The following is a 12,103-nucleotide window of genomic DNA, read 5'->3' as shown; positions in this document are numbered from 1 at the left end:
ATACACAAGCTAATGATGCTCAAATTCTGACATTTACAGTACCCAAGAGCCCATATATTTAACTTTACTTCTGTGATTAAAATTAGTATCCCCAATATGAGCCAAAGTAGTGGAACAAGTCAAGTAGTCATAGGATAGATGGAAAGGAGTCAATTTTCAAAGATCTGATGAGCAACCAAGCCCCCTACTTTTACTAGCGTTTTCAGCTGATCTTAACCAGCAAAACTTTGGGCTAATATTTGGTCAGCTAGATTTAGAACAGCGTGAAAGCACAAGCATGCTCTATTATGGCCTCAGTGCACCAAGGTTCAGCCCACAGCGTTCTAACATTTTACTCCCGATGCAGTAAATTAACGGCTTGTAAATTACTTCAGCGTTAAAAAAGTGTGTCTTGCCAGAAGGAATAGCACACACCACTGTGGTAATATGCAAACCTTTGCTTCACTGAAACTAAAATATCATTTCCTTTCATGTCAGAGCGAGAGTGGAGACTGGCTCATGCACTGTAAGGAAGGGAGACAGTAGTAAAGAAACAGCCTGTCAGAACCCAAGATCCATGTCCCTTGCCTCTACCTCACAAAATATACCTGGTGGCTCAGTGGACCTGTGGCATCCGGCAATTCTTGATGCACCACTAGAGTTCAGGCATCATAATTTTTGGTGCTCCTGGAGGTAGGAGCGAGTGGGCATTCCTCCAATCTTCTAATATTTGGAGGAAGGTGGGTGGATAGAGTTTGGAGGGGGAGCCAGGTTTGGGAAGGCTCCTCTAGGACCAGCAGGGATTATTTTTGGGGGTATGAAGGGGTATACGGAACACTGCCCCTCACCCTTAAGAATGATTCATCAGGTATTGTCCCTTAGCCCTGCCCAGGGAGGAAGTGAGTTGGGAGGGGTGGAGCTGAAACCAGGAACTATACAAGACAGGGCCAGAGTGGAGATAAGGAGGCACAGGGAAGGAAGAACCAAAGCCCCAACATATGAGGTTACTGAATACTTCTAGCTGCTGTGACTTGGCTGAGGTAAGCCAATTTTTTATTTGAAGACTTGTGAGCTTTGTTCTGGGGTCTGGCTAGAGCCAGACCCAGTGGCGTAGCCACAGGTGGGCCTGGGTGGGCCCAGGCCCACCCACTTAGGGCTCAGGCCCACCCAACAGTAGCACATGTTTAGCGGTAGCTGGTGGAGATCCCAAGCTCTGTCAGCTGAAGACTTTCCCCTGATAGTAACAAAATTCTACTCTCCACAATACTGGCACCTGCGCATGCTCAGTTTTCAGCGCATGCCTGCTGCAGACTGCCAAGGTGGAAAGAAGCATTTTCCTGCCAGCTGAGATATTTTTTTGGTGGGGGGGGGGGGGGGGGGAGAACATTTGGTGCCCACCCACTTCTTACCTAGGCCCACCCAAAATCTGTTGTCTGGCTATGCCCCTGGCCAGACCTGGAAATCTAAAGAGAGAAACTACAAACTGTGTTTGGGGCATGGTAGTCACAGACTATAGACTGGGTTTTGGGCCCTGTTAGCCTTAGACCCCATGCTAAGACTTTTCCCCCTCTGAAGATAAGAGACTTTACCTTTTGTTCCTAGGCCTGTGAAGTAACAGGCTTCAGATTTAAGTTAATAAAGCACTTAATGTTTACAACCTTGGCTGTGTTATGTGAAGGCCCACCCTCAACCTTCACTCACAGTATCACAGGGGAGTTGAGGAGGTGGTGGTGGGGTTGGGGGGGGGGGAGTCAGAGGCTGTCCAAGAGCATATCGAGTAGGTCCACCAGGGATTAGTTTTTTGTGGTTCAGGTATTGAAAGGAGTCCACTAGAATCACCAGGGATTATTTATTGTGGGTCATGGAGAGAGGTTGGAGAGTCTCCAGGTGTGTGTTTGTGTGTATGTTCAATTAGACCACCAATTAGGTTTTAGGGGTTGGGGGGGGGGGGGGGGGAACTTGGCCCAGCAGGGTTCTTAAGTCATCTGAAGAGAAGGGTCACACCACCTCAGATGACCCTTCTGCTTCTAACTGTGGCCCAGATGCACTAAACTTTAACGACCCTTTCATGAAGAAATTTCTAACCTTAGCAAGCATTAAAGGCCATTTTCCGACGACGCTAGCAGCTAACGAAAATGGAATGCAAACGAGTAACTACCATTATAATGTGGACAATTCGGGATGCACTAACCATACCGTCGATTGCACCGAATCGTTTACCGCGATATATTTAACGTGAGGTCAGAGCTGTTGTTAAGGTCGGAGCTGTCATACAGACACGTCTTAACACATCCTTGTGGGCGTCCTTACCCCCATGCCTGAGATCGCCGCTGCTCCCCACTCCCCCCTGCATTTAAAAAATCAGGATTTTGGGCAGCCCCGGCCCCCCTCCCTCCCTTCCTTCCTCTCTCTCTTTCTAAACAGCTCCCGCCATCCTCCGCCCTGTGCCCCCCCGCCCGAGGACCCGCTGCTCCCCGCTTCCCTGTGCAGCATAAAAATCAAAATTTTAGCAGTCCCGACCCCCCTCCCTTCCTTTCTCTCTACTCTTTCTCCCACAGCTCCGCCTCCCGCCATCCTCCGCCCCCGTGCCCCGCTGCCCCCCCTGAGGTTGTCGCCACCGCTCCCCCCTCCGCCTTACCGGGCCCGCGCAGCGCCTCTCACCTCTGTGTGAGTTACTTACGTAAGACGAGGGCAGGCCCAGGTCAGGAAAGGAGAGATGTCCTGAAGACTCGGCAGTGATCAGATGTTCTTCTTGCCCGTGCAGCGCCTTCACACAGAGGTGAGAGGCGCTGCGTGGGCCCGGTAAGGCGGAGGGGGGCCCGGTGGAGGGGGGAGTGGTGGTGGCGATGACCTCGGGGGTGGCGGGGGCGGGGCACGGGGGCGGAGGATGGCGGGAGGCGGAGCTGTGAGAGAAAGAGTAGAGAGAAAGGAAGAGAGGAAGGGAGTGGGGTCGGGACTGCTAAAATTTTGATTTTTCATTCAGGGGGAAGCAGGGAGCAGCGGGGACCTCGGGCGGGGGGGGGGGGGGGCAAGGCCGTCCATACAGGACACAAGGCCGTCAATACAGGACGCTCCTGCAACGTGTTTTAGGTGCCAATTACCGACAGGGATTACACTAGTTTAATGCATTGTACTTTACAATACTGCACCGAACATGTGCGACTTGTTTTTTGGTGCATTCTTCGTTTTTTCAAATTCGTTAGGGACTTTTACGTTTTAGATTTTTTTACGTTTGGTTGATGCATCTGGGCCTGTATCTTTATGCCATTAGCACCAGAAAAAGTGAAAAACTGTGCTAGATTTAAACTGGGAGCAATTTCTTAATCATCGATTTGCATGTGCTTTGCATGCCCACTGCCCAATAATGATTTTATATACTAATTCCCTATGCTAATATTTCTTTTTTACTTTGGGAATAATATTGGGAGGGGTGGGGTGGGGAGGAGAGAATCAAAAGTAAACTGTTGCACATGGGTAACTTAACTTACTGCAAATAAGGTCCAAGTAACTGAACCAGGAGTTGTTGAAATATATAATCAAGCTTCTGTTGAACAAGCCAGTTACTTAGGAAGGAAAGGAGCAGATAAATTGTACTGAATCATGTAGCTACCACATGCTGTCTGGTAAAAGCCTCTTCTTAATCAAAGAAAAACAGAAATGACTCCTGCAGAACTAGTGAAACAAAACTAAAGGGCTAGCTAAGATAAAAGCAAAATTAGTTCTTACCTGGTAATTTCCTTTCCTGGAATTCTGCTAGACTATTCCTGTCTGGTTAAATCACCCTAAGTGAATCAGGAAGAGATATTTAGCAGTGCTTAACCAGACAGTGATGCTGAATATCCCCTCTGACTGCTGAAGCACCCCTGGTTAGTGCTGGGGTAGTCTGGGGGCAGAGTCTGTGCAATGCCCACAGAGTTAAATGGGCAAGTTGGACCACATAAATAGCAGTCCTAACTTTGTCCACTTAGCTATGCAGGTATGGCACTGAATATTGGACAAACCTGCATAATATTTGACTCCATATGCCCCTTCTTGAGCAATCCATTCATCCCAACAACACCTTTTGGCTATGCCATCCTTCAGTCATATTAGACTTGATATTAGGGATCTAGGTGTCGTCGTTGATAATACATTGAAACCTTCTGCTCAGTGTGCTGCTGCGGCTAAGAAAGCAAATACAATGTCAGGTATTATTAAGAAAGGAATGGAAAACAAAAATGAGGATGTTATAATGCCTTTGTATCACTCCATGGTGCGACTGCACCTCGAATATTGTGTTCAATTCTGGTCGCTGATCTCAAAAAAGATATAGTGGAATTAGAAAAGGTGCAGAGAAGGGCGACGAAAATGATAAAGGTGATGGGACGACTTCCCTATTAGGAAAGGCTAAAGCTGCTAGGGCTCCTCAGCTTGGAGAAAAGGCGGCTGAGGGGAGATATGATAGAAGTCTATAAAATAATGAGTGGAGTGGAATGGGTACCTTTCCTAATAATACCCAACATTCTATTCGCTTTCTGAGCTGCAGCAGCACACTGAGCAGAATGTTTCAGTGTATTATCGACGACGACACCCATATCCCTTTCTTGGTCCGTAGCTCCTAACGTGGAACCTTGCATGACGTACCTATAATTCGGGTTCTTTTTTCCCACATGCATCACCTTGCACTTGCTCACATTAAACGTCATCTGCCATCTAGCCGCCCAGTCTTCCAGTCTCGTAAGGTCCTTCTGTAATTTTTCACAATCCTGTCGCGAGTTAACGACTTTGAATAACTTTGTGTCATCAGCAAATTTAATTACCTCGCTAGTTACTCCCATCTCTAAATCATTTATAAATATATTAAAAAGCAGCGGTCCTAGCACAGACCCCTGAGGAACCCCACTAACTACCCTTCTCCATTGTGAATACTGCCCATCTAACCCCACTCTCTGTTTCCTATCCTTCAACCAGTTTTTAATCCACAATAGGACTTTTCCTCCTATCCCATGACCCTCCAATTTCCTCTGTAGCCTTTCATGAGGTACCTTGTCAAACGCCTTTTGAAAATCCAGATACACAATATCAACCGGCTCCCCTTTGTCCACATGTTTGTTTACTCCTTCAAAGAATTGAAGTAAATTGGTCAGGCAAGATTTCCCCACACAAAAGCTGTGCTGACTTTGTCTCAGTAATCCATGTCCTTGGATGTGCTCTGCAATTTTGTTTTTAATAATAGCCTCTACCATTTTCCCTGGCACCGACGTCAGACTCACCAGTCCATAATTTCCCGGATCTCCCCTGGAACCTTTTTTAAAAATGGACGTTACATTGGCCACCCTCCAATCTTTCGGTACCACGCTCGATTTTAAGGATAAATTGCATATCACTAGCAGTAGCTCCGCAAGCTAATTTTTCAGTTCTATCAGTACTCTAGGATGAATCCCATCCGGTCCAGGAGATTTGCTACTCTTCAGTTTGCTGAACTGCCCCATTACGTCCTCCAGGTTTACCGTGAAGTCAGTAAGTTTCTCCGACTCGTCCGCTTGAAATATCATTTCTGACACCGGTATCCCACCCAAATCTTCCTCGGTAAAGACCAAAGCAAAGAATTCATTCAATCTCTCCGCTACGTCTTTGTCTTCCTTGATCGCCCCCTTTACCCCTCGGTCATCCAGCGGCCCAACTGATTCTTTTGCAGGCTTCCTGCTTTTAATATACTGAAAAAAAATGTTACTATGTTTTTTTGCCTCTAATGCTATCTTTTTTTCGTAATCCCTCTTGGCCTTCTTTATCTGCGCCTTGCATTTGCTTTGACACTCCTTATGCTGCTTTTTGTTATTTTCAGACGGTTCCTTCCATTTTCTGAAGGCATTTCTTTTAGCCCTAATAGCTTCCTTCACCTCACTTTTCAAACAGGCCGGCTGTCTTTTGGAGTTCCTAAAGGAAAAGGCTTCCTAAAGGAAAAGTCCATAGACCGTTATTAAATGGGGAAAATCCACTATTTCTGGGATAAGCAGTATAAAATGTTTTGTACTTTTTTGGGATCTTGCCAGGTTTCTGTGATCCGGATTGGCCACTGTTGGAAACAGGATGCTGGGCTTGATGGACCTTTGGTCTTTCCCAGTATGGCAATACTTATGTACTTATGTACACGAGAATCTATTTTTTCTGTTGCTGGTCCCACTTTATGGAATACTATGTCCTTTTACCACCGATCACAGACCTCTCTAGGAAAATTCAAAACAGACCTAAAACATTCATCTTTGAGGATGCATTTATACTTACAAATATTGCCTAGGTGATGAGCCTGCAAACCAGCTCAAACATATCCATCCTTACCCTATTCCTGCTGATGCCCTATCGTTCTTATCATTAATTGTAGTTCTGTTTCTCCCTCCCTACACTCTTTTCCTATTCTCTCCCTTTTGACTAGTTTTCTCTTTCATCTTTTTAGAATTGTAAGCCACAGACATATTTTATTTGACTTGCGGGATAGCAAGACTGGAATAAACTTGGAAACAGATGACCCTGATAGGGCCCAGCACTGAACATCTATGTGTACTTTAGTCAGCGGCAATCAGCTTTTAAAAGAATGCTGACCGCCACTGGTTGAATATTGACCTCTCATTTTTTTCAAATATCAGGGCCTACACCTCTACGTAACCCAGATTTGACAGGATCTTGAGCTCAGTGGACCACTGGTCTGACTTAGTTTGAAATTTCTTATGTTCTTATAGTACTAATACTACTCACTTTGAGAGTAAATTATCAATATTAATGCAAACTCTACACTGGTGACGTTTTTCTTATCTAATTTATCGAGGTTACCTGAGAACTTGGACACTTCAAAGTATCTTGAGAAAAGTACAGGCCACTTAAACTGGGCATAGTCCACCACCTGTTCCATCACATTGCTGGGAAGAAGTTTCTGTTCAACATATGGAGCCTGCAACACAGAGGAATATGGACATAAAATCAAGCTGAAAACATATCACTTTATATAAACCACTTCTAGCATCTTGAGCACGCTTAATGCCAAACACTGACAATCAGTTTTATGAATGGTACCATTGGCCAGTGCTAGGTTTTTAACTTCCATTCAAATATATTCATATCTGCTATAATCCTATTTTAAAAGGGAAATAGAGGACTACAAGCCCCAGAATGAATAGATGCTTGTTATAAAGTCAAAATTCCCTAAAGTGTCAGTAGTGGAACTGTTTATTTATTTATTTATTGATGACATTTATATACCACATTATCCCAAGAATTCTCGAGTTCAGTGTGGCTTCAACAAAGAATGATTATAGCATCAAGATAGTGGATAATTATAGTACAATTGCAGCATAAAGTAGGATACTCATAATTCAGTTACAATAGCTAGTAGAAGTAAACAGCAACTGAAGATCAGGTACAATATACGATTTAAAACTAGGGATAGGAGAAGCATTATAAAACCACAATTAACATCAGAATTAGTTATTCCTAGAGTTCACAGAAATTTGTAAAGAGGAAAGCTTTAAAAATTTTATGGAACTTCAGGTAATTATGTTGATCTAATGGGTTTAGGTAAGAAGTGCTACCATTTTGTGCTCTGGTAAGTGAAATCAGCTGAGTGAGTCGACTTGTAAACTACATTCTTGCAGTTTGGAAAGTGAAGTGATAAGTAGTCTCTGGCCCCAAGGATAGCATTTTGTGGAGGGAGTTCTACAAAATATTGCATGTAGTCAGGGGCTAAGCTATATAACATTTGGAAAATGAATGCACAGAGTTTGAAGGTGACCCTGGCTTTGATTAGGAGCTGTCACGTTTTCAAAGCTGGAAACTGGTTTGTGAGCCCTTGGGCCACTGCCGAGGAGCGGCAGTGGCAGGCAAAACCACCCCACACCGGAGACTAGGCAGAACAGGACTGGAACTCCGGACTGGAGTTGCAGCAGAGGCACACAGGCAGGACTAAAGCAGAGCAGGCACCCTTAAACTTCACCTGCACTTGGCCGCTTTTCACCAAAAGTTGAGCTTCTGGCTGCAGGTGGCCGGCAGGGCTTACTGGGCAAGGCAGCACTGGATACCTCACTAGGCAGAACCAGGACTGAGGGTCAAAGGGGAGAGGAATATACAGAGACAGCCAGGCAGGGAATGAGAAACCAAAAGACCAGACTGAAAGCTGTAAACAACCACTGCAGCAGGGAACCAAACACTGAAAAACAAAAGACAGACTGAAAGCTGCCAGGCAGCCACTAAACAAGCAACACAGAGAACCTAGAACCAGACACAGTAAATACAAACAAGAGTCAAGACTAAGAAAGTACAAGCTAAGCTACACATAAACTAAACAGAATCAGGCAAGGAACTAGAACAGGAATCAAACTAGGCTGAAGTGCAACAAGCACCAACATACCAGGGCCTTAGACGCAATGCAAAGGCAAAGCAGCAAGGTTTCAGAATGGCTAATAAGCCCAGCAGCACCTGGAGCTCAGCTGCAACCATCACCAGGAAACTACGGGTGCTGTGTAGGTTCAATCCAAGCAAGCAAGTCTGGCAGCCCAGAAGATCCGGACCGGACTGGGCTGAAATCTGGAACAGGTGACGGTCCATAGCAGCCACCGGTTCTGGCCACCAGAGGGCGAGGTGAGCACAGACGTGACAGGAGCCAATGTAGTTTAAGAAATAATGGTGAAGCTCTTTCAAAAAGAGATATTCTAATGGTAAGTTGAGCCGCGGTGTTTAGTGCAGTTAAATATCTGCTCCTTGCATCCCGCATAGATTGCATTACAATAATCAATTTGTGTCAGGACAAGGGACTGTACTAGGAGTCTGAAGATCTTTATCAAGAAAAAGGACCTTATTCGTTTCAGTTTCCAAAGAGCCTTAAAGGATTTGGCTGTAACAATTGATGCTTGCGGTTCAAAAGTTAGGTGGTGGTTTATAGTCACACCTAACATTTTTATTGTGGGTTCCAGAGGATATGTGGTTTGATAAGGAAATGCAAAGCGCTGATAAGGAAGGCTAAGAGGGACTTCGAAAACAAGATTGCGTTGGAGGCAAAAACACATAGTAAAAATTTTTTTTAGGTATATTAAAAGCAGGAAGCCGGCAAAAGAATTGGTTGGACCACTAGATGACCGAGGAGTAAAAGGGGCAATCAGGGAAGACAAAGCTGTAGCGGAAAGATTAAATGAATTCTTTGCTTCGGTGTTCACAGAGGAAGATTTGGGTGGGATAACCGGTGCCGGAAATGGTATTCGAAGCTGATGAGTCGGAGAAACTCAATGAATTCCCTGTAAGCCTAGAGGATGCAATGGGGCAGTTCTACAAACTGAAGAGTAGCAAATCTCCTGGACCGGATGGTATTCATCCCAGAGTACTGATAGAACTGAAAAATGAGCTTGCAGATCTATTGTTAGAAATATGTAATTTATCCTTAAAATCGAGTGTGGTATCGGAAGACTGGAGGGTGGCCAATGTAACGCCAATTTTTAAACAAGGTTCCAGAGGAGATCCGGGAAATTATAGACCGGTGAGTCTGACATTGGTGCCAGGCAAAATGGTAGAGACTATTATTAAGAACAAAATTACAGAGCATATTCAAAAGCATGGATTAATGAGACAAAGTCAACATGGATTTAGTGAAGGGAAATCTTGCCTCACCAATCTACTGCATTTCTTTGAAGGGGTGAACTAACATGTGGATAGAGGTGAGCCTGTTGATATTGTGTATCTGGATTTTCAGAAGGCGTTTGACAAAGTACCTCATGAAAGACTCCAGAGGAAATTGGAGAGTCATGGGATAGGAGGTAGTGTTCTATTGTGGATTAAAAACTGGTTAAAAGATAGAAAACAGAAAGTAGGGTTAAATGGTCATTATTCTCAGTGGAGAAGGGTAGTTAGTGGGGTTCCCCAGGGGTCTGTGCTGGGACCGCTGCTTTTTAACATATTTATAAATGACCTAGAGATGGGAGTAACTAGTGAGGTAATTAAGTTTGCTGATGACACAAAGTTATTCAAAGTCGTTAAATTGCGGGAGGATTGTGAAAAATTACAAGAGGACCTTAAGAGACTGGGAGACTGGGCGTCTAAATGGCAGATGATGTTTAATGTGAGCAAGTGCAAAGTGATGCATGTGGGAAAGAGGAACCCGAATTATAGCTATGTCATGCAAAGCTCCACATTAGGAGTCACGGACCAAGAAAGGGATCTAGGTGTTGTCGTTGATGATACGTTGAAACCATCTGCTCAGTGTGCTGCTGCGGCTAAGAAAGCAAATAGAATGTTAGGTATTATTAGGAAAGGAATGGAAAACAAAAATGAGGATATTATAATGCCTTTGTATCGCTCCATGGTGCGACCGCACCTCGAATATTGTGTTCAATTCTGGTCGCCGCATCTCAAAAAATATATAGTGGAATTAGAAAAGGTGCAGAGAAGGGCGATGAAAATGATAAAGGGGATGGAACCACTTCCCTATGAGGAAAGGCTAAAGCGGCTGAGGGGAGATATGATAGAGGTCTATAAAATAATGAGTGGAGTGGAATGGGTCTGTTCACGCTTTCCAAAAATACTAGGACTAGTGGGCATGCGATGAAGCTACAATGTAGTAAATTTAAAATGAATCGGAGAAATTTTTCTTCACTCAACATGTAATTAAACTCTGGAATTCGTTGCCAGAGAATGTGGTAAGCTTAGCAGAGTTTAAAAAAAGGGTTGGACGGCTTCCTAAAGGAAAAGTCCATAGACCATTATTAAATGGGGAAAATCCACTATTTCTGGGATAAGCAGTATAAAATGTTTTGTACTTTTTGGGATCTTGCCAGGTATTTGTGATCTGGATTGACCACTGTTGGAAACAGGATGCTGGGCTTGATGGACCTTTGGTCTTTCCCAGTATGGCAATACTTATGTACTTATGATCTATTGTAAAGCTGTTATAGGTGGAGTGGTCAAATGGATTAGTTACGAACAATGAACAGCTTAGGAGCAGTGAATGTGCAAAGTATGTTTTTAGAAGTTTTCATTTGTTTTTGTTATTTCTCCTTATCCAATTTTGCTTAGGGGATGTATTAGCATGAACTATAATATTTTCTCTTTTCTATTCTATTTCTTCCTTAGTATAAGTTCACTACTGTACTAACTTTATGTGACTCTACACTGTGTGGAGCAGAAAGAACAAGCAGCAGCTCCCAGAGAACTCTCTTCCTGTGCTGATCACTATTCCATATATATAACTATGCTATTATTATGCAAGCACAGCCCTCCATATGGACTCTGGGTGCTACAGCAATTTCAGCTTACATTTGAAAGTCTGAGCAGGTAAATCAGGTGAAGAATTTCATGCTAGTGTCTCAGAATGCAGGATCAGACCCTGAGATGCATGTGCCATTCTGCATCCTGAGATTCTCTTGACGGCTCTCTGTTCCATTTAGAGAGAAACATGCTGGAACCCTGGACAAGCCTGCAAAGCTCCTGCTTTAACATTAGTTTATTGCACAATCATTTTGGTTCCTACCTTGGCATATGCAGATGTCACAAGATTTATCCATAACTCCTTTGGTTTACTTGCTAACAGCTTTACTGGGATACATTCCTGGAGTGCAGATTGAATCAGCTCTGGCTTAAGGAACCGCCCAAATTTAATATACATGTGTTTTGCAACTATCTCCATGAAATCTTCTTCCTCCAAAAAAACAAAAAACAAAGACTTCAAGATTCAGGTATTCAGCCAGGCATCCAGACTTTGAGCAGTTGTCCACAAGTCTCAAATTATTATTCTTTGGTGATACAGTTTTGCTATGGGTCTGAACTACACAGCACATATGAGTATTGTTTCTGTTTTTAGTCTTTAGCCATACCTTTTTCTCTTCCCTCATGGTATCCATCCTTAGTTAATTGTTGGGTTAAGTTTTAGCTTCATTTGGTCTCTGTTTTGTGATTAATGCTTTTATTGTTACTTGCCTGATTGTTGAAGATAGGTGAGTCATAAATAAATAACAATCCATACAGCTATTCATGATAAATCTAGTCACATCTCCCACTGTTCATTTTTCTATTCGTTTCCTCCATTTAACTCATCCTTTCACCTACATTTCTGTTGCTGCTGACTCTGACTTATTGACTTCATATCCCTTCTCTTATATTAATGTAGCCTTGC

At 43.7% G+C, this 12,103-nt stretch overlaps 1 protein-coding gene across 3 annotated transcripts in view; it reads right to left on the bottom strand.

The window, feature by feature from the left end:
* Window positions 1–12,103, bottom strand: part of MYO7B (myosin VIIB) — a 390,666-nt gene that overhangs the window by 126,933 nt on the left and 251,630 nt on the right. For all 3 annotated transcript variants that reach the window (XM_030215810.1, XM_030215809.1, XM_030215811.1), the window contains 2 exons: window positions 11,462–11,629; window positions 6,787–6,904 (listed from right to left, as the gene is read on the bottom strand). In XM_030215810.1, coding sequence (XP_030071670.1) covers window positions 6,787–6,904; window positions 11,462–11,629 — 286 coding nt within the window. The remainder of the gene's footprint in view (window positions 1–6,786; window positions 6,905–11,461; window positions 11,630–12,103) is intronic.

Source organism: Microcaecilia unicolor, chromosome 10 (genome assembly GCF_901765095.1).
Source record: "Microcaecilia unicolor chromosome 10, aMicUni1.1, whole genome shotgun sequence".
In the NCBI taxonomy this organism is placed as follows: domain Eukaryota; kingdom Metazoa; phylum Chordata; class Amphibia; order Gymnophiona; family Siphonopidae; genus Microcaecilia; species Microcaecilia unicolor.
This window is presented reverse-complemented; position numbering and strand designations above follow the sequence as displayed.